A 28,000-nucleotide genomic window follows, 5' to 3' on the forward strand; every position below is an offset into this window, starting at 1 on the left:
AGCTTCAGTCAGCCCTACATCGACGTCTCTAATAGACTGTGGTTTTTTTTTTTTTTTGCTCTATTACTAGTTTTTTGTCGTAATTGTAATTTGATCGTCGAATTGCAAAACATCTTTGAATTAGCCATTGTGGCTGCTGCAACAAGAACTTCATGAGTGGCTCGATTACAATAGCGAACGAATTGAAAGAATCCAATTGCGTCAAATAAGAAAAAAAAATACTTTTTACTCCGTTGTCGTGTGTGCTTGTCGGTGTACGTGCGTACATGTGTATGTGGGACGGTCGGTCCCTGCCTATGTGTGTGTGCTGCACATAGCGCATCGTTCGGTTGAACTTTAAATATACAAACACAGTTGAATAAAATAGCGGATTGTACATTTCTTATGAAAAGAACAGTACAGAAACACAGAAATAAAGTCAATGTATGTGTATAGCAATTCTACTGGTGAATTTGTAGCCCGTGGATAAGTTAATAATTTGTTGATTGTGCTCTCGCACTGCAATTTGCGGGCAAAAGAACTACTTTTTTTTTTTGTATATCTTCTCGTATATAACAAAAATCGGTAATACCACAAATACAAATGTTCATATTGTGTGCGTGTGTGCGTTCACATTTTTTTTGTTTTATTTTTTTTTGAGAATTTTTGCCGCTGAAGCGCTCCTGTGTATGTGTGTGTGCGAGTGAGCCAGCGAACAGGCACCGAAAACAACAACAGCAAGAAAGCACATCCACTGTCGCAGCTCTCTCACACACACACAAATTGTCATGTTGACACTCTTGTGGATTCGGACTGCAATTGCATAGCGGTAAGTGTGTTCATACAAAATTTCCCCCAGATAGTGATAAAGAGAAGTGGGAGGTGGGAGAGAAAAACACAATTTAAGTTCGAATGTAAGTTAGGTCATTTTTGATTATTTATAAGGAATCATGTTGTATGGACATAAATATACATATGTATTTATACACAAATATAAGCGTATACAACTACACATACACATGTAAGTGTATGTGTGTGCGTGTGTCGCCATCGTCTCCAGTGCCTACATATGTATTGGTGCTGTTAAATTTTTGCCATTTTTTACAGTACACCAGTCATCATATAGTTAAGTGCACTTCACTGCAAAAATGTGCGCTATGGAAAAAGCAAAGGTCTAAAACTTTATGTGAGAGAATACAATGATATACATATTGAATGATGTATAAGTGCAAAAGTGAATGATGTATAATTATTTACAATGTTATCAATGGTTCTATGCAAATGAACAAGTTTGTGTTGTTATTTGCTGCTGCTTTTGTTGTTACTTCTGCCGCTCTCATTTCCCCTCCATTTCGTCTTCGGCACTGTTACCGTTGTCGCCGTCGTCGTTTTCGTCGCCGTCGCCATCATTCTCGTCGTTGAGCTGCGTTCAGTCGATATCTTCTCATCGTAGACATTCGCCAAAAAAGTGTTGGCAAAGCAGCAGCAGTGACATTAATGCCAGCAGCCGAAGAAAAACAGAAGAAGAAGCAGTAGTACCATTTATAAAAGCGCGCAAATTAGTACATAGAAGCGAAGGAAATAAAATAAAATCAACTTATTAAATTGAAACAAAAAGCACAAATAATTAACAACACAGTATTATTTTCATATTTTTTTGTAAAGTGCGCAACAACAAAAAGTGAGTGTGTTTTTTTCGGTGTCTCTCTCTCTCTCTCTCGCTGCGTGGCTGCTGCGCTTGTGCCTGTATTTGTGCAAGAGTATATGTGCGGCTGAGAGCGAACGAGCGAGAACGTGAAAAAGTTTTAAAAACTCTGCCAGCAGGCAGAGCAACAAGCTTTTCATCGCGTATGAAAGAAAAGGTAAGAGATGCATTCGAATTCGTTGATATTTTTGATGTTTTCCTTTTGAAACAGAAACATATGTACACGCACATGCATACACGCACACCATCTCACAAAACAGAAAAACACTATTAGAAGTTAAAAAAGAAAATTTCATTGATTGCATGCTGCGGCTTTTTGAGTAAATTAAATGTAAATAATTTGGCGCTCTTTGGTTTTTGTTATTGTATTCTCTATGTTATGTTATTTTTTGTTAAATTTTAATTTATAAGCTTTATTATCATATATTAATTTGTTCAATTTTGTATACATAAGAAAATTAGTGTATTTTATGCAATATTATTTCTTAATTCTAAATTTTTTTGTGACATTTCATCTTGCACTCAACTTTTTTTTTCTCTCTTTTGTGCTCATATTTGAACTCTTACGCGCTCTTTGCCGAACGCGCTCTTGTTGTCTCTCTTACACACTCAAGAATGTTTTTACCGTAAAAAGCTTTGGCAGAGTTGCATTTGAAGCGCGTGCGACTCTTGGTGCTTTTCCGTATTCAAATGCCTCGCGCGCGTTTGTGTTGATAAAAAGAACTTTTGTTTTATTTTATTTTTTAGCGCGCAAACCAGTTTTTTTTTTTTGTTTTTAACAACAAAATGGCTCAACTTGAATTTTTATAAGCTTTACTAGAGAATTTGCCGCTTGCCAGTTGTTGGCTGTTTAGGCTGTTTGATTTCGCTCTAGAATTTCATTTAATTGCAATGTAATAAATATGAAAGAAAAACACATGTTTTCTTCCATGCATGCATGAGTATATTCAAGTAAAAAACATTTCTTTGCTTCTGGGAATTTCAATTCAATCGAAATATAGTTTTTCGGAATCGAGACGAGCGCAAACAAAGATTTGCTTATCTCGTTTTAATCTCTATTCTACATATTTTGAATTCCTATCCTCTGTCCGTTTATGACGTCAGAGAACCATACATTACCAGATAATGGAAAAAAAGTGCTGCCCATCAGCGAGAGCTTGCAGCTAGAATGAGGACCAATTGGATCTGAATGTGAAGCTGGCGCTAAGGCGCAGTTTTCAGCTTTTGATGCTCTTTTCCTTTATTGTTATACCTGCACAGCATTGTCAAGGCCATTATTGCTGCTCTTTGTCTAACACATGTTGCATGTAGCTCAAGTTTGCTTCGCCTTGTCTTGCATAGTGGTTCGGCTCTTCTTGCACTGCGTACACATTACATGCAAAAGTAATGCTTTTGCAGTATAGTCAAGTGAAAGCAAGAGAGAGAGAAAGAGCTAAAGTCTAGTGTTCGACACTAGTTGCTTTTCGGTCACACACTCTTTGCATTTCTCATTAGATTGTTGCGCGCAATTCCCCAACCTCCTCTCTCTTCTCTTTACGTTTTGTATAATAACTTTTCATTATCGATTTGCGTAATTTGGCAACAAATAAAATATTAAACAGGCAAAAAAAGCAAATAACATTCTAGGCACAGTGGTATGAAAGCTAGAAAAAAAAAATATTTATATATTTGCTTGTATATATTTGAATACCAATTGCATTATATATGGAGCTCTCTGTTGCATCTTAGAAAAAAATAGTTAGGCAAAACAACGTCAACAAGAACGGCAACATTGTTGTCACCTGTACTAAAAATGTGCTAATTAAATTAGGAAATATAAAGCCTTACACAATTACATACATATCTACAATCAGTGTTTGTATGTGTGGGGCAAGTGCAATAGACGTTGTTTTCGTCATGGGACACGCGTTGCGCGAATTCTTATCACATTTATTGCGGTATCGCTGGCAGTGCTGCTACCGTTCATAATCCACGCATTAACAACTTTTTCGACAACGCAATCGCCTTCAAAGTGCTGCGCATATTAGCTTTTTTGTGTGCGTTATTTAGCTGTTTTTATTTGAATTTCTTTTGAATATAATCAATGTGAATTTCTAAATGCTTTACATATGTATGTGGTAGGTGTGAGTATATGTTTCATGCAATAATGCGGCATGTCGAATACTGCAGTTTATATATAAAATGTACAATGAAACTGACTTCATATGCGCATTGCCTCTGCGGTCAGCGGCGCAGCACTGACTGCAAGCGAAAGCACAAGAGAGAGTGCTGCGTGTACTAGCTATTTTAATGTGCCAAATCTAGCTGTTTATATCAACACATCGCTAAATGTTATATACATAAATGTGTGTGTAAATGTATTATGTCAAGAAATACAGATTGATATAAATATATATGCATATATGTACAAATATGCATATATATTTACATATAATAAAATATAACAATGAAATAAGTATTTATTCTAGCTTTATTTTATGTGCGCTTCACTAGCAATGTGTTGCTTGATAGTGACGACGCGTCATCGCCAGCGTCTCCGTCGCAACGATCGTTCGCGTGCCATTATTCGCTGCTTTTTGCTGTTTTGCTCATTCTTATTTTGACAAGCGACGTGTGCGGAACGCATTTGCGCGCGTCGGAATTTTGTCTGATCAAATTTCGTTTACCTTTTTGTGCGTAGTGCGGATCAAGCAGACTTAAAACACGCACACACCTATCTATACACATACACACATATGCAGGCGAAGCACACACACACACACATGCGAGCTAGTTGTGTCCATATGTGAACTGTGGTGTAACTGTGTTTGTGTTATTTTTTTTTCTTCACTTTCGTGTCTCTCTCAATATACATATATATATTGGTGTGTGAGTGTGTATGTGTGCATCAGCTTTGTTTGCAAAACGCAAAAGTATCAAAGGAAGCGCCAGCAGCACGAGTGCGCTGCATTAGCAGCGCTGTAATAATAACAGCAACAGTAATGGCTCAATGCTGTGAGACGACAACAACAACGGCGACAATGTCCACGCGATTTGGTGGCAGCACTGGCCGTCAGGCAACGCCGGCGCCGGCCTCCGCTGCTGCACTGCTATGTATGTATAATTCAAAGCACCCTGTATTTAACACACTAAACTCTCATACACAACACCAACAACAACATCAACATACACACACACACACATGTACTTGCACTTGAGCTTCATTCTTTTACTGCTACTCTCATTATTGTTCTTGTTGTTGTTGCTGTCGAAAATTATGCTGACTGCTGTTGCTACTTCTTCTCGGTATTCTTTTTCGCCCGTCTGCTTTGCGTGTGACATACATTAGTTTACAATCGCGTGATTTATATTTACTTGTTCTTTTCTTTTTTGCTATTTTCTATAAAGTTTAATGACTTATTAATATTTCTACATATGTATGTATTTCGTTTGGGCTTTTTAACTGTGTTCTTATTGTTTTACCTTGTCTGCCTATTGTCAGTGCTACAGGCATGCACAAATCTGCATATGCATGCATGTATGTGAGTGTGTATGCAGTGGGTGTGTCTGTGCCTGCCTATGTGAGATTGGTCTTGGTCACACTGTGGCTCTGATATTATGGGCAGACCACATACGAATGCAGCGACAGCTGCTTCGCCGCCGTGGTTGTTGCTGTTGTTGATGTTTTTGTTATGCCGTTACAGCTATTTGTCATCATGATGATCATTATTATCTTGGTGAACTTCATCATCGTATGATCATTCGTAATCATCAAAACAAAAACACAGCTAAACTCGACAACATTTATTTTTATTTTTGTTATTGTTTTTCGTTTTTGCTCTTTCTCGAATATATTAGAATTATTTTTTTGTTTTCAGTTTTTGTTTTATTCTATTTTTGTGAATTTCCGCCTTCAGACTTCTGAACTGTTTGTTAGTTTGATGAGATTTTGTATAGAAAGATGAGACGAAAACATCTAAATAAATATATCTAGACTTTCATAATTTTTTTTTTTCGAATGTGGTCTAGTCAACCGGAATTATTGTGTGAAGCAAACATTGCGAATGTTTTTTTGGCCTTGAGCACTTTATAATTGATTTTTGGCTTTGGCAAAATTTGCAAACAATGGCCAAAAGCTTAAATGGAATTTGCTTTTGTGTGTGTGGCCTTTGCCAATGGGTGAAAGCTGGGTGATGGGGCGCTGCTCTTCTGCAAACATCGAGAGAGAGAGAGAGGGGGAAGGTTGAAAAGTAGGCGAAAGAATGAAATCAACGGTAAACGATCGGTAAGCCCGGCTTTAGCGGCACTTTTGATGAGTAATGTTAGAGAGCGTGGGGGAGCGAGACAGAAGAAATGGTATGCGAGAGTAAGAAGGGTGGAGCGACATTGTTGTTTGTTATAAAACACGTTTATTGCTGGCTTGAGCCCTGCGTCCCAAGTAAATGCAAATGCAAATGCAATAAAAATAATAACAACAACAACAACAACAGCAACAGTAAAATAATTATAATCGAAAATGAAAGTGCTGTATAAGACAATGCACTTTATAAGCAAATATTATAAATAACTGCATAAGGGAAGAGAAGAAGGAGGGGAAGGAGAAGGAGGAAGCGACATTGCAATTGGAATTGTCAATGTCAAGGTGAACGAATATATTTTTGATGTTGTTGGCGCAGAGGCGCGCCGTAGAGAAATCGGAAATGAGGCAAAATGTTGCCTTGCACAGTGGGGCAAAGCAGACAATTTGGTAAAATACTATATTGTATTATGTAAGTTTATTTTAATCAAATTTTCACTGACTTCAGACGTAGCAACGCTCCCCACCATCGTGCGCTTCAAGAAATTTGCTCACGTACTTCCACCTTTTATAACTGTGTTTTTTTTTTTCTTTGTTTCTGATTAGATTGATGTGCTAACTTTAAATAGGTCTGATTCAAACAAACTTTCTCTTTCACAACAATTGTTAATGATGCTTTATCACAGGTTTCACCATTATCTGAGCCATTTTTAACACTGACAGCGTTTAGTGTTGCAAAAACATCCAAGTCAAATATTGCAAATTGTTGCAAAGTAAAATGCTCTATGTTGATATAGAAATAAAGATAATGCAAGAGTATATCTTTGTGTTGGGCATAACCGACTGTCTGATACTTGCTCCCAACTGATGTAAGTCAATGCAGAGATATTTCTGCAGCTAACTTAGCATAGGTCTATCTGCAGGGAAAGAGCTTAATAGGTATATATACATTCAAATTTAAAGAAATGTTGTTCTTTTTGTTTTCTTCACTCGCTTTTTATCTCATAGGTAAGAATTGTTTATCTCGGCGCTCTTTTTTTTTTTTTTTTGTTACTTTTGCATGGGGCTTACGGATGTCTGACGTGAGTTATCAGTGCGAAATTAATGGTGTTAGTGTTATAATTAACACATATTCATATATACATAGATAGGGAGAGAAGACCGAGGCATATGATGTTTATGGAAGATAACTGTATATGCTTAACGCAGTGGCAATCGTTTGTTTGTTGACATGAACTCCCGATTGCCTCCGGTATCTATAAATAAGTGCATAAACAGCTTAACCTCGATGATTGATTGATTAAAGCTCAAAGAGTTCAATTATAGGGTAGCGGCAAGTCGTTCAGCAATTGTCGTACACTTGATTTTTTAGAGTATCTTTACGGTACATCATCGTTGATTGATTAAGAGTTAGATGAAAATGTTTAAACAAGTTTTTCAGATTGACTAGGGTATATCTGGTAGTTGTTCATGCAGTTATCAGACACATAGTTGACTTATTAGGGTATCTGCTGGTCGATCACGCCTGTTGATTCTTCTTTTATGCGTGTTTGGCTTATCGTCGCTTCATACATACATATGTCTGCATATTTTGTTGCTTTCGATAAGAGTGGAGTGTGAAGGGTGTGGGGAAGGAGATGAAAGCAAATGGGGGGAAATAAACAAAACCACGATTATCTTATTAGAAACGCGTCAGCTGCTCGTGTACTGATTATAATTATTATATTTATTGTTGCTTTTCGCATAGTTGAAAAAATATATTGTCAAGGGGTTAATCAGAGTTCAGCAAGATTGTAATTGTAATTGTAATGGTAATTGTTGATTAAATACAAAATCGTTCATATCAATCGCAGTCGGAAATCATTTGGAATACATTTTGATCAACAGTCGAATAGCCGAAGAAGAAGAAGAAGAAGCAGAAATAAAAACAAATAATCACCGACTATGTTAAAGGTGAGTCTGTGCGGTCAGGCACACAGAGAGACAGAAAGACAGACGGACAGACTGACTGACAGGCTGTCCACGTGCAAGCCGAATGAATGCAACAGCTGGTTGATGATAAAGAATAAGGGGAAAGGAATGTTTGGCGTGAGTAGAGGTGCAAGAGGAAGACAGCAACGAGAGCAACTGCCAATGCGCTATGGCTGTGCACGAGATATACAGATGTAATGGGTGGGAAAGAGAGCGGGAGAGAGGCTGCATGCCAATTGGAGAATATGTGGAATCTAGTTCTGTTAGTTAAGCAAGACAAATGGCAGATAACGGTAGGCGAATGAAAAGAGAGTGAGAAAAGATGGAATGAAATGTATGAAGAGAGTGAGAGGGAGAGAGAGCGTAAGATTAAGAGTGGAGATGTAGATGAGCAGATTGAGAAGAGAAAAAGTGACAGGGGTAGTATAAATACCATCTAGTCAAGCAGCAAAATGAGTCCGATTGGACCATTTCGCTAATTTAGATGATGAGATGAGGCAATGGGCAGCTATAAATTCACTTGGAACGGATGCCAGCTAGAGAGCGGCACTGGAAAGTTTTGGAAAGTTGTTGTGATTGCTAATCAAATGATTTTGTTTTCTGTTTGCGTTCTCTTCCCTCTTCCCTCTTCTCTTCACTCATTTGGCGTGAGCTCGGCTATCGCCTGCTTCAGATCGCTAATCGCGGGTCAAATTTGGTTTCCAGTGACGCATTTCCATTCGTATTGCTGCTGCCAGTCCTAGTCCAGTCTATATTAGAAACTATGTACGTATAGAATATCATCTGTGCATGTATGCGTATGTACGTAATTATATGAATATGCAAATTGTCAGGCTGCGGCTCTTCTGACTATTGTTCAATTGCACTTGGAATCATTTAAGTGTATGCTCCTCCCTCATTCCTAGCCCTGCCCTAGAGCCTTCCAGTCCAGTTGGCATCTTGCGCAAGCAAACAATTGTGAACTAGTTCACACACACACACACACATACACATACACGCTCGCAGAGATAGATAGATTTGCTGCCAATCAGAATCAAAGCGAAAAATCGCGCCATTTGATTTCGTATTTAGTATTTTTTTTTTACGTAGTTTTTGTTTTACAGCTACTTTTTATGTATGGTGTCGTTGTTGTAGTTTTTCGCGTTGCTTTTCGTTTGATTTGTTGACCTCTGCCGTTGCCGGCAATCGAACGGGCGAGCAAGCAAGCAAGCAAAAAGTTTACAGTTACAAACTGCGCTGCCGGCTGCGCAGCTGGTAGTGCTGCTTCTGCTGCTGCGTAACAATTTCGCTTCGCTTCAAACTTTTTGCATTTAGTGCACAATTTTTAGTATTGCCGCATTGAGCGTTGTGTCTGCTGCTATACAGATTTTTTCTCTCACTTCATCTTTATTTTGTTTTATGTTTTTTCTTTAGTGTCTATATTGTTGTTGTTATTGTTCTCCTTATAATTTTGCACTCGCGCGTGTGCCTCTATCCCGCTCGCTCGCTCGCTCGCGCTGCTTAACAACTTTAAACTTGGTCGCAGGTAATTACAATTGCACACATACACACACTCACACACGCATACTAACTAGCTCAGGCGTAGATTCAATCACACCATATCACTTAGCTTTTGATTGGCTATCAGACTGCTTGTTACGAAACTCTTCAATTACTTGGTTTTTTTTTTCGCACTGCGCAGTTCTTGCTGCTGTTGACTGTAGTAGCTGTTGTTGTAATTGGAATCCAATTGGCTTAATGTGCCATTAACAACTATTTGTCGGGGCATTTCCAGTATGCAGCACCAACAGCATTTCCATTACATAAGTCAATTATAAATCACCTGTCGGCTAGTTTTCTTGATTATAAATCAATTTGCTGCTTAATAAATAATGTCAATGAATAAGGGGAATAAATGAGCATTGAGTTAGTCACACTTGTACACCTAGACATACTCAATGAAACTTCGCGGCAACAGTGCTGCCAACTATATAAGCCAAGGATTAGTTGATAGATCGATTTTGAAAATGTCACGATCTTGTATATATTAGAAGAATCTGTGTGTTAGATTTCTATAGTAAAATATATATGTAGATAGCCTAAAAAGTCGACCGTTTGCATTTATTTGATATATTCAATAGGCTAACTGTTATAAAAATTGTGTATACATATATTAAGAAAGACCTAGTTGATATATATTTTCGATGTAATATAGCTATATACATATACATAAATGAATAGAAAATATATCATATTCTGCATGTATTAATAATAAATGGTAAAGGAAATGCAAACTTCCATTCAAATATTCAGTAAAATAAAAAAAGGCTAAAAAGCTAAAAGTCATGTAACTAGTTTTAGCGTCTCTGAGGCGTGTGTGGCTTCACTGACGGTTGCTGCTACCTAAACAGCTGATCGCTTAGCACATGCATGCGCTGCCCATGTGTGTGTGAGTTTATGAGTGCATGTGTGTGTGTGTTTATGCTTGCATGCAGACGCCCGTGATTGTTTGGCCTGTCTGGCAACACTGACCTTGACAGTGTGATAACGAATGAAAGAGAGAGAGTGAGGGAGAGCGAGTTCTGCTGCCGTTGTTGTTGGGACTGTTTACCTACCTACACCATTGGCTTGCTTGCAAATATTCCATTGGCCTTTCCTTATCTCTCTCTCATTCGTTCGTTCTGCCTTGGAAATTTCTGAAGTTGCAATCAATTTACAGTAAATGACAAAAGAAAAGCAAAATATTATTGTATGCATGCAAAGAGCATGTGTTCACCGCTTCTTCTGCGTCTGCCATATCTTTTTGTCGCTACTTCTTTTTAAGTATATTTCTTTTATTTAGTTTTGTTGGGCATTTTCCAGATATACAACTTGGTTATCTTTTTTGCTTTTAATTCTGTCTTTTTCTTTATTTTCTTTAGTTTATGTAGTACATATGTATGTATATTTGCCAAATGAAATTATAAGCAGAGTATAAGAGCAACAACATCTACTACTACTACAACAATAACAACATCAGAAGCAGATAATTACAAGAATTTCGCTTTTATGCGCTAATCGATCGCTAATTACTACCAGGGCTGAACTATCGATAACAAGTCATTAATGAAGCCGACAGACACGCACGCACGAACGCACTCACGCACGCATCCCTCGTCTTCCAATGCCTATATTTAATATTTAATAAGCCAACAGCTGTTTGTTTTTGTTTCCATATAAAAACGTTTGTCGTCGCCCACGCACGTTTTTACTCTTCTGCTTCTACTTCTTCTTCTTCTTCTTCTGTTGCTGCTTCTTCTCATTCTCATTTGCTTTTCCGCACAAATTTTCCTTGCGCGCTTCAGTTCAGTCAGTCGTCGGTTTTCGTGTGCGTCAAGTGCAAAAAGAAGTCAAATATACATATCTACACATATGTAATAGATATAACTATGTATGTATTGCCAAAATATTTATGTATGAATGGATGTATGTGTGGGTGCGTCGATTGTGTGCGTGTGTCTGTATATACATATACATATGTACTTATCTAGTTGCTTTTTAATGCGTTCTCTTTACTATGTATTTATTTTGGACTGCGTCTGCTTCTAACGGGCTTTTTAAACTGGTTTATTTTCGGTATTTTCCATTAACTCGCATTTATTGTGTTCATTTTTTGGCACATACATACACACACACGCACATGCATATTTATGAATAATATTGTTGGGCTGCTTCATGTGGAACGCACAACAACAACAAACACTGCATCACACTCATTGCCCATCACAACAACAACAAGAACAACACAAACAACTAAAACAAATGCTCGCCTAATTTCATGTCTCACGCCACAACAACAACAATTGCTGAATGCAACAGCAGCAGCAGCTACAACAACGCAGCAGCAGCAACAATTGCCAAGCAGCAGCAACAGCAGCAGTAGCAACATCAGCAACAACAATTCAACACATTTCAATTACATTGCAGCTAGCAACAACAACAACAACAACAACAAGGAGGAAACAATAACGTCAACAACAACCACAGCAGCAGCAGCAGCAGCAACAACAACTAACAAATTGTTGCCCACGCTTCTTCAGCAAAAGTTAACATCCAACAACAACAACAACAACAATACCAACACCAATACCGATACCAACTCCTCTGTGACAACAACAACAACAACAACAACCTCTTCCGCATCTTCCGCTTCAACCATCTCTTCTTCCTCATCCTCCTCCTCCTCCTGTTCACCAGCTCTATTAACAACATCAAAGCCCTGCAATTGCTGTTGTGCTCACATTTTGCAACAACAACAATTGGAACAACGACAATTGCTACAACAAAACGCCGCAGTTGCCGCCGCCAAAGAGCTAGTACGTTCCGTAACAGCCACCAGCATCATGGATATGCCCTATAACACCTCGCCGTCGCTACGCGTGCGTACCACCTCATTGAATCAGCTGAAGAAGACAGCCGACTTGGCTATCGAAAATGAGCTGCATGTCTGTCCATCGGTCATGTCGGATGAATTGCGCAAGCTGCTGCCGCCCACATCGGAAACGGTGATGACCAAACCGTTTCCGATACGGGGCGAACGCACAATAGCCGATTGTACCACACCGCATGTGATCGCAATGGTGGGCCTGCCCGCCAGGGGCAAGACATTTATATCGAAGAAGCTGGCCCGTTATCTCAATTGGATTGGCATCGCGACGCGTGTCTTTAATTTGGGCGAGTATCGTCGTCATGCAACGACCGCCTACAAATCCCATGAATTCTTTCGTGCCGATAATGAGGAGGCAATGGCTATACGGAATCGCTGTGCCAATCAAGCACTACACGACTCGTGCGACTGGCTGCTGAGCGGACTCGGCAGCATCGCTGTCTTCGATGCTACGAACTCGACGCACGATCGCCGTCAATTGATCTATGACATTGTTGTTAAGCAACATGGGTTCCGTTTGTTCTTTGTGGAATCGATATGCGATGATCCGCAAATCATTGAACAGAATATATTGGAAGTGAAGGTCAGCTCACCAGATTACATCAATATGAATACGGAGCTGGTTGTACGGGATTTCCTGCAACGCATCGAGCACTACGAGGAGCGATATCAGCCGATTGACGAAGTCGCCGAATCGCATCTCAGCTTCATGAAGGTCTACAATGCCGGCAAAAAGGTGGTCGTCTATAATAACGAGGGTCACGTGGAATCGCGCATTGTCTACTATCTGATGAACATTCATATAACGCCACGCACCATCTATCTAACGCGTCACGGCGAATCGGAGCACAATTTGAGCGGCCTGATTGGTGGTGACTCGAACCTGAGTCCACGTGGACATCAATATGCCAGGGCGTTGGCCTCGTTCATCTCGCAGCAGCAGATCGATGGACTGCGCGTGTGGACCTCATGGATGAAGCGTGCCATACAGACGGTAGCGGATGTTAAGGCGCCCCAGGAGCGTTGGAAGGCCCTGAATGAGATCGATGCGGGCCACTGTGAGGAGATGACCTACGAGCAGATTAAGGAACGTTTTCCCGAAGAGTTCAAGGCGAGAGATCTCAATAAGTTCGCCTATCGGTATCCGCGTGGCGAGAGCTATGAGGATCTGGTGGCGCGACTTGAGCCCGTTATCATGGAATTGGAGCGTCAGGGCAATGTGCTCGTTGTCTCCCATCAGGCGGTGCTAAGGTGTTTGTTCGCCTACTTCCTGGACAAGTCGGCGGATGAGCTGCCCTATTTGTATGTCCCATTGCACACGGTCATTAAGCTGACGCCAGTCGCCTATGGCTGTAAGGTGGAGCATATCAAATTGCCAATCGATGCTGTCGATACGCATCGTCCAAAGCCAAAGATACCCGGAGATGTTAGCGAGCCGGGCCTGGATGGTCTAAGCGGTGAGCTGGTTGCGCCCGATGGCGTCGGCAAGGTGCTCATCGTGGGCGATGATGTGGCTACGGCAACGTCTGCCTCCAATGGCAACAGCGGTCGTACGGATCCAACCACCCAATGACATTGCACCAAGCCTCCAAAAACAATGAAATCCAAGACATTATAAAAAGGCAACCGAGCTAACCAAAAGACCCCCCTCCAGAATTCCCACCCACCAATCAATCAATTAACTAATCCGACCCTGGCTCTGTAATTGAAGTAAATGGAAAAGACATTTCCCTCACACAAACACACACACACACACAGACAGACAGCGCGGGCGTTGTAATGTTAGCATAAGCGTAATGATTGCTGTCAACAGAGCAGTTAACAGTCTAGTTGATTGCTGTAACAGTAGACTAGAGCGTTTAACAGCAGCCCTAAACACTGCTGTTAGCAGCGTACACAGAGTTAACATTAGAAGCTGCAACATGGCAGTCGGAAAACTAACAGCAGTTTTGAATTGTAGCACTTGGCTTTAACATAATCGTTAATTACTGTTAACAAATCAATTAACAGTGGCTCATCTAATATACTTAACAGTACCACCAAAAGTAAGGCGTTATGTTAGCGTAACAGAGAGCTTGAATTTGCATTTTGAGACAACACGCTTAACAGCTGCCGTTTGCAGCGTCGTAACAGTAGCAGTAACAGAGGCATAATAAAGTTCTGGCTGCTTACATTTAGTGTTAACTGCTTTAGCAATCAACCGATTGAAGAATACTTGAAGTACAACTGTATGAATCTTTGAATGGAATGGGCCTAGCAGCTTCTGTTATATCTTATGTTGACATAATCCCTCTAACAGTGTACTTACATAAAGCGACAGAAACAGAAACGGAAATTATTTATAGACTGCTTTAGGTGAACTGTGTTTATCCATGTTAGCTGTAACAGTAAGAGCTTCTGTACTTATGTAATGTTAGCATACTGTTAACAGTTAACAGTTGCCATACTCTCTTGTCCTCTATCTATGTATCTATATATTTCTTATGTCTCTCTCTATTATGCCTGTTTGCCTTTCCTGTTTTTATAGATATATAGACGTAGTATATCGATATATATCGAAACCTTTTTTTATATTGAATTTTGAATTAATGTTTGTAATTTGTCTGTCCTTGCTAAATTGTGATTGGAATGACGCTGTTATATCGATGTACTTTACGCTCACTAGAGAGATGAACCACTAGAAAAACTTAAAATTTTAATTCTAGCATTAGCTTAAGACGAAATATATATATATTTTTAACATATTTTCTTAAACAAAAACAAAACAAAAAAAAACATAAATTTTTTACAATTTTTATTCATGTTTAATAAAGATTTCACTTTTCTATTCAATGTTATATAAGAATGTAAGTAAAAACTCTATTGCGTATACTTGGTATACAGAAAGCGAACAAAAAATAAATGATACAAAAATCGATATACGATAACATTTTAATTGTAGCAACAGTACTTTCGATTTTGCGCCCTTTTTTCGCCTTGTTCATATCTGTTTTTGCGTGTCTATCAAATTTTGGATGCCTCATTTTACACTCATCATATATATATACACTCAAAATATATATAATATTACCTCTATTGTAAATTACTCAGAATGAAGAAATATTTCAATAAATTACTATAAAAAATCAACAACAACAACAAAACCAAAAACTTGTATTTGTCTTCTAATTTATGCCTATATGAATATACCCTGTACAGGGTGTATTGGTCTTAGGCATGATGTAGCACACAGAAAGCGTGGTAAAACCCATAAAATTTAAGCAACAGATGTGGATGATTTCGTTTCTAAACGAACGTGTCTAATTATATAAGAGCTAGTATAAGAACTATAGGATAATATAATAGATCTAAAATATGGATACAGCCTTAGTACTTCGCCATAGTATAAGAGACTACTTGGTATAAGAGCTAAACGTTGTCTAGGGAGGTAATCTAAGTTATGTAAGTTATATATGAAAATTAAAGTTTCCTTAAAGACTAGACTAGTTAAATACTATAAGAACCTGGCTATCTAGTAAGTACTATAAACTAGGCACTCAGCTTAAGGGAGTGCTATGGCTATAAGAGCAAAGGAGCAGGTACTCAACCCTTAGAACACTATTCAGAATTGATTTGGTGTAAGATCTGGAGAGTTAGTTATCTAGAATAAGAATTGAAAATGATTCTGCTATCTATTTACTATCACAGCTACGATGTTTCTGCCTCGAGATTGGCACGGAGCCCAAGGTAACTGCTAGTCGGATACTCCCGATTATTAAGTTAATTATCGATTATTAAGTTAAACCATTTGTATTACATACTAAATATTCCAGCTGTTATATGAATAAGAGATATACTTAAGTTACATTTAGATCGATTCACATTGTGGTTGTCCGTTCTTGAAATTGTTGCGTTCCCAGGCTTAGCTATTTAGCAGGGGGCTACACATGGGCGTATAGATATGTATTTGAAATTTGAACTCTACTGAAATTCTCTCTCTCAAAAGAATAAAAATCTACCAAATGCTTGCAGCTGTTCAGGCCCGATGTAAGCCGTGAAGCGGAACTTAGACATAAGGAATAGACGACCAGAAGTGAATCGAACTTGGACTACGAATTCGGATAACAGATATACATCGATAGAGCTTGTATATATATATATATAGATCTATATATATATATTCGCTGATAAAAGCATCAAAATGCCACGATTCCGCAACGAGGAGGTGGAGCGGCAGTACAAGGATGGGGACATCGTTTGGGTAAAGATTCACAACTCGGAGATTTGGTGGCCCGGCGAGGTGACCTCGTCGCAAGACTTTCGCTTTGTGAATAGCACGCGGCGACCCTACGCCGTCGTCGAATTCTTCAACGAACGAACATTGTAAGTAATACCCATTTCGGCTCTAACTCTGGGATTTGTGTTGACCTATTTGTTGTTGTTCTGTCTCTTGCAGCGAGCAGGTGAACACGTCCAAGCTGATCTATCCATTTCAGTGCGAGCACAAAAAGGACTTCATCAAGCTGGGCACCAGTGAGTATATATATGCGTATATTGATTGATTGATTGATGCATCCACAGCTGGCCGAAGGGCAATCGGAGACAGTTCAAGGGGAAAGGGAAAGAAAATAGAGAAAGTAATTGAGCAAGATTGTTGGTGAATGGTATAAGTGTATGATTGACTGATTGACTGGCATAGTTATCAAGCAAGATGAACGATGATTGTCTATTAGAGTGGTTCCTGAAGTCAAGTATTCAACACGATTGGCGCATCGATTGATCGATTAACCGATTACGTTACCAATCTGTCGTAATTGATTGAAGCACTTATTGTTCTATTGAAATGTTGGGCTTGATTGAGGCTGAATGATGTAGTGAACGGATGGATTAATCGATAACCGGAATAAATGAAAGAGCTTTGCAATGAACCATTATGCTATCGATAATCGATAATCAATTGAGAGACTTGTTTTGTTTTTTCTATATTCTCATATACATATATATATATAATATATATTTATATATATATATGTATATACGCATCATATTTATTTATAACTGAACTATTGTTAATGATGGCTGGATTCATAGACCGAAATATATGCACACACCTCTTTTCGATAAATTTAAAGAAGGGCAAAAAATAAATAATATTTGTATATAACTATACATATATATATATATATATACATATATGCATATATATGTACATGTATATATATATATATGAATGCATATTGAACTCTTTGATTGATGCTTGATTCGAGGAACACCGCGCTCTCACTCTCTCTCTCTCTCTCTCTCGTTGTCTCTCAACACTCTTGATTGATTGATTGAGAGTGGCTTGAGGCAGATCTTGTTATTCGCGCGACTTGATTGATTGATGACTGAGTAAGGAAATAATTCGATGAAGGCGTTTTCTCTTTCGTAACTCTTGATTGATTGGTGAAGAATTCCGAGGAAGATGCTTCACCCCTGTTGGCACTCCTAGATTGATGCATTGATTAGTTGAGAGAGATCGGCTGCGAGACCCTCTTGCTTGCCGGAACGAATTGATTGAGATTCAAGAAATAATTTACTGAATTGATTTTGAGAGAGATCCAGGGAAGTTTCGTCTGAGACTTGATCGTGTGTTTGTGTTGTGTTTGGCAGAGATTCCGGGAAACCTCTACGGAGACCATCCTACATTGCTTGATTGACTTCTAGTCGGGCCCTACTCGATCTCCATTGAGCTGTCGGACATGGCGGTGGCCAGCTCTGCATTGGACACCGATTCACCATCATCCCCAGCCTCGGCCTTTGCCTCTGCCTCGGTCTCGGCCTCCGGCTTGGCCTTGGTCTTGGCCATGCCCTTAACTCCTTCGCGTCCATCTGCGGCCTCTGTTGCAGCGCCATCTCCGGCGCCCGTCTCATAGTTCTTCAATAGCTGCTCGGCCCCTGCCGGCTCCACTTGCCATCCCTCCTCCGCTGACTGGGGCTTGGGCTTGGGCTTCTCCTGCTCCGCCGCCCCCTTCTGCTTGAGCCAGCGATGGCCGCAATAGTAGAGCAGCACGCCGGTGGCCAGGCCTCCCACGATGAAGGGGCGACTCTGGCGGCTGCCCAGCGCCTGCTGCAGCGGCCTCACATTGTCGACGATCGTCTGCAGGCGCAGCTGCGATATGGCGTTGGCTGCGCCGAGTATGTTGGACATGATGGCGCTGCCGCAGCAGCAGCCCTCCGCACCGACGCGCATATCCTCTGCTGCTGTCTTGCTTTTGCCCTCTTGCTGTTCTCCTTGCTGTCGATTCGTTTGGCTCTTTCTCTCTTGCTTGCTGTCGCGCTGTTGGTCTCTCACTCTCCGCCGCACCGTTTCGATCTCTTGCTTTGCCTCTTCGTTGGTTTATCGCAAATGCTCTTGACTCGTACAAAAATACAAAAATATATAAGTCTATATATTGATTTGATAAAAAGTAAAAAAAATATAAATTTATAGAAATATATATTTTTGAAGAGCTCGTATGCTCGATGTGAACAATACCAGATATAAAATAAATGTGAGCTCGACGAGAGCAGCTCAGAGCCAACGAAAGCTGTTCGAATAGACAGTAAACTATCCGATTACTAGATGATTATTTCTGTGTGAGTGGGAGAACGTCAGAAAGGGAGAGAAGGAGTGAGCGAGAGAGAAAAAGAAGATGAAGGAGAGCAAGCAAGGGAGAGATTGAAATGGAGATGTAGGCTGAAGGAAGAATGTCAGAATGGGAACGAAGGAATGAGTGAGAAAGGGGAGTGAAAAGAGAGATTGAAAAATTTTAGAGCAATAGAGAATGGGAGAGGTAGAGGAATAGAGAAAAATAAGAAGAAGGAGAGCAAACAAGGCAGAGATTGAGATGTAGATGTAGGCTGGTGGAAGAATGTCAGAATGGAAGAGAAAGAGAAGTGAAAAATTGGAAAGTAACAGAGAATGGGAGAGAAAGGAAGAGAGAGAAAAAGAAGAAGAAGGAGAGCAAGGAAGACAAAGATTGAGATTTAAAGAGCAGAGAACTGCACAGATAGCGGAGGGACGACAAAGAGTAGAAAGCGAATGGCAAGAATGAGAAATAGAAGAACGAATGGAAATACGTAAGAGAGGGGCGCTTCGCCTCCAAGAACATCCATGTACGACTCGCATTGATATCTGAACTTGCATTTGCTTTTGCTTTTGCTTTACAGGAAAATCCGTGACAGCCGATATGAGGGAGAAGTTCAACGAGGACGTGAGACACGCCGAAAGTCGCTTGGCCGCCGAACGGAGTTCGGAGAGCGCGGAGCCAGCGGTGAGCCGTGAGAGCTTGATTAAGGCATTGCTATCGAGCACCGTCACCACCGCCACTGTGGGCACCAATACCACCGTCTCTATCGGCGCCGGCGCCGGCACCAGCAACAACAACAACAACAACAGCGCCAGCGGCAGCGGCAGCAGCAATGCTGTAAATAATCGCAACTACAACAACAGCAACAGCAACAACAATCGGGATGATCAGCTAAATAATAATCGCTACAACAACCACAACAACAGCAACAACTACAATAACAACAACAGTCAAACCGTCAACAATAATCACCTCAACAGTAGCAGCAGCAGCAGCAGCAGCAGCAACAACAATAACATTCACGCCCACAACAACAACAACAACAACAATATTATGGATAACAGCTACAACATCTACGGCAACTTTAACGACCATGTGAGTGTTGGTAGCATCATAAGGAAATATATGCAATGAAATATATGCGTATTCCCTTTCCTACTCGAATTCTTATGCTCCTTAACTCTCTTTGACTAACCCCCAAGAGATATTTATCTATATGATATTTGTATGTAGCCTTCTTATAAACATCTCTTATACAGAGAGACTAAATGCCTGTTCAGTTTACGAAGCACAGCTACTTCTCTTTCATCTTTCCCATCTGTTGAGCTATGCTCTATTATGATGAATGTATTCCCACACATACTTTGTATCTCGTCCTTATAAAGACTCCTTGACTCGCAGCAGCTGGTGCATTTAATGCTCGCATCTCTTATACCGTATTCCATATATTCCTATATTCCATTCTTATATCTCTTCAATAGTAAATCTCAGTCTAAGTTCTGCTGCAGGCATCTTTCTCGTAAAAGAGTTTGTAGGGTAAGTCATTCCGATATGACTGTTATACCATACTGTTATAGGTATCTGATAGATATATAGGTATTCCCTTTTTTCTACAATTCTTGTGCTTCAGTAGAACGTTAGGCTTTTGTTATCTTTATAAATATATCTTATAAAGAAATGCTATATGCCTATTGGGTGGTCAGTTTACAGCTACTTCTCTCTCATGTTTCTCATCTGTCGAGCTATGCTCTATTATGATGGATGTATTCCTACACATACCTCGTACTTCGTCCTTATAAAGAGGCAGTGCATGCTCGCATCTCTTATACCGTACATCTACCCATATTTCAATATGAAATCTTTTAGAGTGCACTTCCACATAGTATATCTCAGTCTAAGGTCTGCTGCATACATCTTTCTCGTATAAGAGTTTGTAGGGCAAGCCATCCTGATATGACTGTTCTTATACTAAATACAGATTACTCTTATACTAACTACAGACTACTCTTATACTAACTGCAGACTACTCTTATACTAACTGCAGACTACTCTTATACTAACTGCAGACTACTCTTATACTAACTGCAGACTACTCTTATATTAACTGCAGATTACTCCTATACTAAATACACTCTTATACTAAATACAGACTACTCTTATACTAACTACAGACTACTCTTCCACATATCTGCCCCCAAGGCCATTTAGTCTTCAGCCAATCCTCCATAGCTCTTGTACATATTTGCTTTCAATCTCTTGAGCTTGACCTTTAGCCTGTTATCGACTCTAGTTAATGTGTGTTCTCCCTCTCTACGCTTGACAGGATTCATCGATTCGTATCATGGACATTGGCGCGCCGGCTTCAGCTTATGCTCGCCCCGAGGGACGCAACGACCAGCGCTACGAGTGCAACCTGTGCGACTTTCATACGAGCAGCATGAACGTTCTGCTCATCCATAGACGCACTCACGTGGAGCCCAGTCGCTCGAGCACCGGCAACAACCAGCGGCCCCTGCTGCCGGGCAAGCCAGGCGGTGGCTGTGGCGGCGGCGGCGGAGTTGGAGGTGGCGGTGGCGGTGTCGCTGGCGGTGGGTGTGGCGGCAATTGCATGGCCAACAAGTCGCGTGCGTCACGCAGGGCCAACACATCGATCTCCCGTGACTTGGCGTCCTACTCGTCGCTGTGGCGCTGCCAGTCGCGACACGTCTCCATTGTGGTGGATGCTCCGCTCAACGATGAGGAGCAGCGACAGGTGGCGAACATTGCCCAGCTGACGCTGGCGAGCATTGAGCGTGTGGTCAAGTCGCCCATACCCTGCGAGTCGTCGTCGAATGAGCGCCCCCTTGCGGCGGTGCGCCGCAACACGCAGGTCAGCTCGCGGGATCCGAGACGCAAGCGTTGCCATCAGCTGCGTGCCACGATGCCAGCGCCGCCGCCCCTGGCGTTGCCATCGCCCGCCACGCCGGCGAAGCAGAGAAGACTAACGCGTTCCTGCACCAGGCAGCAGGAGACCAGGGACAGTGCCAGTGCAGAGCGCGAGCGGGCCAGGATCGAGCGAGCTGAGCGATTGGGCAGGAGACGGGGACTCAGTGCTGCCAGAGCGACATACGATGGCGACAATGCCGACGAAGGGGATGCGAACAGAGGCAGAGGACGAGCACGGACAGTCCTAGCCAAAACGCCAACTTCACAAAGATCCGCCTCCTCCTCGGTTACCTTTGCGCTGCCCCGCCAACGTCCGCAGCAGTCTAATGAGAGGAGCTGCACAATCACCAGCGCCGCCATGATGTCCACGTCCACATCACCAACACCGTCGCCCTTCTCACTGGCGTTGCCCAGTCGTGCGACCCAGACAGTGAATCCCAGTGCGGCGACGGTGCACACATCGGGAACTCCGGCCGTGTCGAAAGTCAACGCGAAGGCCAAGTCGGCGGCAGCGGCTGCTAAGCGGGGACGCAAGCGCAAGCGGCGGGATGAGGAGGAGGATGAGGATGACGATGAAGAAGAGCAGGCAGCGGCTTCTGCGAGACGGCAGAAGGCGAAGGAACAGATGCAGGAGAAGGAGAAAGCGGAGAAGAAGAAGAAGGAGGAGGAGCAGCAGCAACGGCAGCGCAGCAACAGTCCAAATCAGATTGTGAATGATTCACGGGAGCTGCATCTCAGATTGCTGGCAGAATGGGGAGATTACGAGCAGGAGGAGCCAGAACTGGAACAGGAGCAGCGAATCGAGCAGGCACAGCAGCAGCAGCTGCCACAAGGCTCGCAGCAGCAGCAGCAGCAACAGCAGCCAGACGACGAAGCTGACGCCGACGCTGTCGCCGACGTCGTCGTCGACGCTGATGCTGATGCCGAAGCAAGTCCAGCCACAAATGATGCACTATGTAATGATGTATCCATGAATGCCGTGGCCTCCTGCTCATCGAGCTCGTCCTCATCCAAGCGCATACGCAACATACCAAAGAAGGATCGCCGGGATGTGGTGCTGCAGGAGTTCGACTCTAGCGCCGAGAGCAACTGTGTCCAGGATGAGCCGATCCTAATTCACGATAGCGATGCTAGCTCCAATGAGAGCGTTGTCTTCATCGATGCTGCCGAGCCGCAGCGCTCGATGAGGGCATCAGTGCTGAATCCGAATCCGTATCCGAGTGCCGTCTCCTGCTTCGATTTCGACGAAGAGGACGAGCACCTCGAGCCGGCTGCCATGCAGCCGAATGCACCCATCGCTGAGAGGAATGGAAATGGTCTAAGCTATAGACGGCGCACCAAGCCCTCGGCTCCAGCTCCTGCCCAGACGGCAACAGCTGCTGCCACGGCTCCTTCCCTGTCCAATGGCGGCGAGGAGCCGCGATCTAGAAAGCAATCTCTTGCCAAGTCCCACGAGGATGTCTTCAAGGCATTCAATGAACACCAGTCCCAACAGCAGGAGCTGGAGCACGAGCAAGACTTGGAGACCGGAGCAGGCAGTGTGGATGCGGAGGCGGAGCAGTCAAATCTGCCCATCAAGGAGCGGCAGAAGCGCATTTTCAAGTCGCGCAACAAGCAGCGCGAAGAGCAGGAGCAACAAAAGAAGCAACAGCAGGAGCAGGAGCAAGAGCGGGAGGAAGATGAGGACGATGCAGGCCAGCAAGAGGTGGCTCTGTCGCTGGAACACGACGAAGAGGATGAGGAGCAGCAGGTAGTGACGTCGCCGCTACCCACACTATCCAATGGCTCCAGCTCTGATCTGAAGACTGACAAGCGACGCCAAAGCAATCCAAGCCAATGCGCTGCCAAAGCCAAGTCGCCATCCCCCATCATGTCCAGCTACAGCCTGGCTCAAACTCCGCCCACACCGACACCCACAGCCGAGGAGCTGAGTAACTCGTCGCCAGTGCAAGCGCAGGAGACGCAACTGCAATTCCAGCCGCAGTTGCCGTTCGCTAGCCAAATGCAGTTCCCCATTCAGACGCAGTTCAGCGGCTTAGCATCGCCAGCATTGAGCCATATCCACCTGCACATGAACTCCAACAGCAACAGCTCCTCGCACTTGACGAGCAACAGCAACAGCAACAGCAACAGCAGCTCCATTCTCTCCAATATGGCCGTCATCTCGGCCGAGGAGGCGCGCGAACTGCAGCGCTCGGCTCCAGCCCTGGCGGAGGAGTCGACCACGGCCACAGAGTCGAGTGGTGTGCTCATCCTGGAGGACATATTGCTGCCCAATCTCTACGAGATACGACCCAATTCACAGAACAGCAATATGAGCTGTGCACGGGTTCGCAGTCTGGCGAGCAGAGCCAGCCGAGCGAGCAAAGCCAGCAAAATCAGCAAGAGTAAGCGGGGTAGCCATGGAAGCAGCAGTAGCAGCAGCGGCAGCGGCAATGGCAGCGGCACCAGCAGTAGTAGCAGCAGCGGCAGTGGCAGTGGCAGCAGCAGCAGTGGCACCGCCAGCAACACCAGCAGGAGCAGCAGCAGCAGCAGCAGCGGACACAGCCAGGTGAAACGGCCGGTGGGAGCTGAGGAGGGCGAGCGTGGAGTTGCCAAGAGTCAAAAGGAGAGGCAAAAGCAGAAGCAGCATCACGGCAAACAGAAGCCGCAGAAGGTGGAGCAGCAGCCGCCGGCGAAGCACTCAAAAGACAAGACAAGCGCAAAGCAAGCGAAGAAGGCAAAGCACTCGAAGAAAGAAGAGAAGAAGCACACACAGCAACAGCCGTTGCCCTCCACATCGGCGGCAGCACAACGCGCGAATGCCACGCGAGCTGAATCACCAACATCGCCGAATCGCTGGTCACCAACGCCGCCGCCTGTCGGTCGGCGCTTCGAAGTGCAGCTGAAGGAGCGCGAGCGGGAGATGCTGCTCAAGTACGAGGCGGACATAACTAGCGGACGCAGGGCAGAGATCAATCGCATTGCACGGGAGCGCTGGGCTCGCGCCCGCTGTCAGCACAGGCCGGACGCCGAGGAGAAGTTGCTGCTCATGCGGCTGAAGGAGCAGCGCAACTTCCGGCTCAATCGCCGAGCGGCTAGCGAGCACCCAATGGCCATGCGCAGAGAGAACCTAAGCCGGCCGCGGAAGAGTCCATCCTGTCAGGTTTTGAGCACGCTGACTGAGCAGGATCTGCAGCTTGCCAGGCGGCAGCTGCTGCGGCTGCGCGATGCTCAGGCTAGAAGAAAGCGACGAGGTAGCGGCTCTCAAGCTGCAGTGGAAGCCAGAAAAAGAAAGCAAGAACTGGAGGCCGAGAAGGAGAAGGAAAAGGAGGAGAAAGAGAAAGCAAAAGAGAAGCGGAATGAGGAGCAGGATCAATTGGAGCTGGACCTTGAACTGGAATTGGAACTGGATCCGGTATCAGATGAAGCGCAAGAAGAGCAAGAAGAGGAAACGGTAGCAGAACAACAACTGGAGGAGCAGCTGCACGGACAGGAGGAACCGCAGCAGCTGGTGGATGAGCAGGAGCAGCTGCAACTGGAGGAAGGGCAGGAGGAGCTGCCGCTGGAAGAAGAGCAGGAGGAGCTGCAGCTGGAAGAAGAGCAGGAGGAGCTGCATCTGGAAGAAGAGCAGGAGGAGCTGCAACAGGAGGAAGAGCAGGAGGCGCTGCAACAGGAGGAAGAGCAGGAGGAGCTGCAGCAGGAGCAGCTGCACATGGAGGAAGAGCAGGAGCAGGAGCAGCTGCACTTAGAAGGAGAGCAGGAGCAGCTGCACCTAGAGGAAGAGCAGGAGCAGGAGCAGCTTCATTTAGAGGAAGAGCAGGAGCAGCTGCATCTAGAGGAAGAGCAGAAGCAACTTCATCTAGAGGAAGATCAAGAGCAGCTTCATCTAGAGGAAGAGCAGGAGCAGCTTCATCTAGAGGAAGATCAGGAGCAGCTTCATCTAGAGGAAGAGCAGGAGCAGCTTCATCTAGAGGAAGAGCACGAGCAACTGCATCTAGAGGAAGAGCACGAGCAACTGCATCTAGAGGAAGAGCAGGAGCAGCTGCATCTAGAGGAAGAGCAGGAGCAGCTGCATCTAGAGGAAGAGCAGGAGCAGCTTCATCTAGAGGAAGAGCAAGAGCAGTTGCACCCAGAGGAAGAGCAGGAGCAGCTGCACATGGAGGAAGAGCAGGAGCAGCTGCACCTAGAAGGAGAGCAGGAGCAGCTGCACTTAGAAGAAGAGCAGGAGCAGCTGCAGTTGGAGGAAGAGCAGGAACAGCTGCACCTTGAGGGAGAGCAGGATCAGCTGCAGCAGGAGCAATTGCAGCTGGAGGAACTGCAGGAGCAGCTGCAGCTGGAGGAAGAGCAGGAGCAGCTGCTGCTAGGACAGCAACCGCAAGCACAGCAGAGACAACAGTCACAGAGAATCGATGATCCACTGGACGATCAGCCGTCATCGTCACGAGCAGTAAACCGTCCGCCTTCAGGGGACAACAATTCCGATCCAGATGAGTCGAAGGAAACCTCCCAAGAGATTGGAGCAGATTCACGGATTTGTGCTGTGATGACTCGGCCCATTCCTGGCTACAACAACACCTTCATGCTCTGCTCCCTGAGCAACAACAACAATTTTACTCCTTTGAACAACGAGGCACTATATTTGGATAACGAGAATCATTTGGTGCCGGTGCCTTTGGAGGCACTAACCGAGACGCCACAGCTACCCGAAGGTAATCCGCTGTCTGCGGTCTTTCTGCTGGATGGTGAGGCCATAGCGCAGGTGGTGCAGGGTGAGCAGGGTGAGAATGCTGATGGCGAGGAAGGACAAGTGGAAGATGGAGAAGCTGTGGAAGAAGGGGTTGTGATGCCAGGTGGCATACTGGGCATGATGTCGCCTTCGAATCAATTAGCCGAAGGCCACGACGACGAAGAGGAGGAGCCGGAACCATCTGATGGCCTGGTGGCAACTGATGAAGCCGAGAATCCATCGCCCTCCGAGGAAATCTATCAGCTTCAGTCGAATGTGCTCCAGCTGAATGTCGGCGGCCACCAGCTGGAGATATCAACCGAGGTGCTGATGAATATAGCCGAGCAACAGGATGACATCATCATTGAGATTGACGGCGGCGGGCAGGCTCTGTTGCCTGCCGCCGAAATATTGCAGGCGGCCAAGAACTATTTGCACGAGCGAGACTTACAGCTGGTCAATCTGGAGGACTTGGCCTTGCACCAGTGCAACCACGGAGCTGGCTCCGTACCACTGATAGTTCCCGATTTGCTGTCTGCCGCGCTGGCCGGCAACAGCGTGGGCATTCTACACATTGAGACTCAATCGGCGGCTGCTGGCACAGGACCAGTACCAACACTAGCAACATCAGGAGGTGCAGCTGGAACTGGCGCTGAGGAGGATGTGATTGGCTTTATGGCACACACGTTGCCAGTGAGTGGCTCCCATTTGACGCCGCCGATCACAGCCCGCACGAACGAGACAAATGCGCTGCTGGATCAGACGCCCATCATGTCCGCGCTGGAGCAGCCAAGCACCAGCGCCTCTGCCGCCCTTCAACTGCGCGCCGGCAGCAGCAGCTCATCGGCCTCGCCGTTGTCCATTGATGCCATTGGTGGCAATCTGGACGATAGCCTGGCCGTGATTGGTGTGACCAATGGCAGCGGCAGCGGCGTGCCCACATCCTTGGAGCTGCCCATTACCGTCACCAATCCGGCGATTGCGCCCCGTTGCACAACAGCGGATATGACGAAATTTGTGCCGTTCCAGTAGCTGTTGCAGTTGGATGGATTCGCCGATGGCTGGGATAGCCTGGACTCGGAGTAGATGGCGATTGGTCAACTCAATAGTCAGCTCTACTCAGCTAGGCAGTTAAATGCTGAGGAGAAGAGCGAGGGAGAAAACAACAAACAGCAGCAAATCATTTCAAACTAGTTTATTTCATTTACATACATATTTTTTTTCTCACTCTCTCTTTGCAAGGAATGCAGGTATTTTTTGTTTTTTGTTTTTGTTTTGCATTGCATTGCAAATAGTATGGAAAGCTTAGGCTAAATGAGAGCGAGCAGCATAGTAATAGAAGCTTGGACTGTTTACTGTTTATTTTTAAGTCATTCGCTCTCGCTCTTGCTCCTTTGGCTGTCGACGACACGCACTCGGCATGAGCAAATGACTATACACT

At 44.1% G+C, this 28,000-nt stretch overlaps 2 protein-coding genes across 6 annotated transcripts; both read left to right on the plus strand.

Annotated features, from left to right (window-relative positions):
• LOC108657984 (uncharacterized) lies at positions 1–27,830 on the plus strand. Of its 3 annotated transcripts, none has more exons than XM_089264482.1 (5): positions 1–808; positions 16,348–16,698; positions 16,772–16,848; positions 19,507–20,021; positions 21,250–27,830. In XM_089264482.1, the coding sequence occupies exons 2-5, from the start codon at positions 16,517–16,519 to the stop codon at positions 27,589–27,591; spliced, it is 7,116 nt and encodes a 2,371-aa protein (XP_089120608.1). In that variant the 5' UTR covers positions 1–808; positions 16,348–16,516; the 3' UTR covers positions 27,592–27,830. The 3 variants fall into 3 exon arrangements, with proteins under 3 accessions (XP_089120608.1, XP_089120609.1, XP_089120610.1); XM_089264483.1 differs by lacking the exon at positions 1–808 and adding an exon at positions 1,419–1,841; XM_089264484.1 differs by lacking the exon at positions 1–808 and adding an exon at positions 8,709–9,456.
• Positions 4,170–15,253, plus strand: Pfrx (6-phosphofructo-2-kinase/fructose-2,6-biphosphatase). Of its 3 annotated transcripts, none has more exons than XM_089264485.1 (2): positions 4,170–4,777; positions 11,769–15,253. In XM_089264485.1, exons 1-2 carry the CDS (start codon positions 4,666–4,668, stop codon positions 13,907–13,909), a joined length of 2,253 nt encoding a protein of 750 aa, XP_089120611.1. In that variant the 5' UTR covers positions 4,170–4,665; the 3' UTR covers positions 13,910–15,253. The 3 variants fall into 3 exon arrangements, with proteins under 3 accessions (XP_089120611.1, XP_089120612.1, XP_017965017.2); XM_089264486.1 differs by having other exon boundaries at positions 11,772–15,253; XM_018109528.3 differs by having other exon boundaries at positions 4,172–4,777; positions 11,877–15,253.
• Positions 27,831–28,000: the final 170 nt, after the last annotated feature.

This window comes from Drosophila navojoa, chromosome X, assembly GCF_054131105.1.
Source record: "Drosophila navojoa isolate 15081-1374.11 chromosome X, UAZ_NAV_1.0, whole genome shotgun sequence".
Lineage (NCBI taxonomy): Eukaryota > Metazoa > Arthropoda > Insecta > Diptera > Drosophilidae > Drosophila > Drosophila navojoa.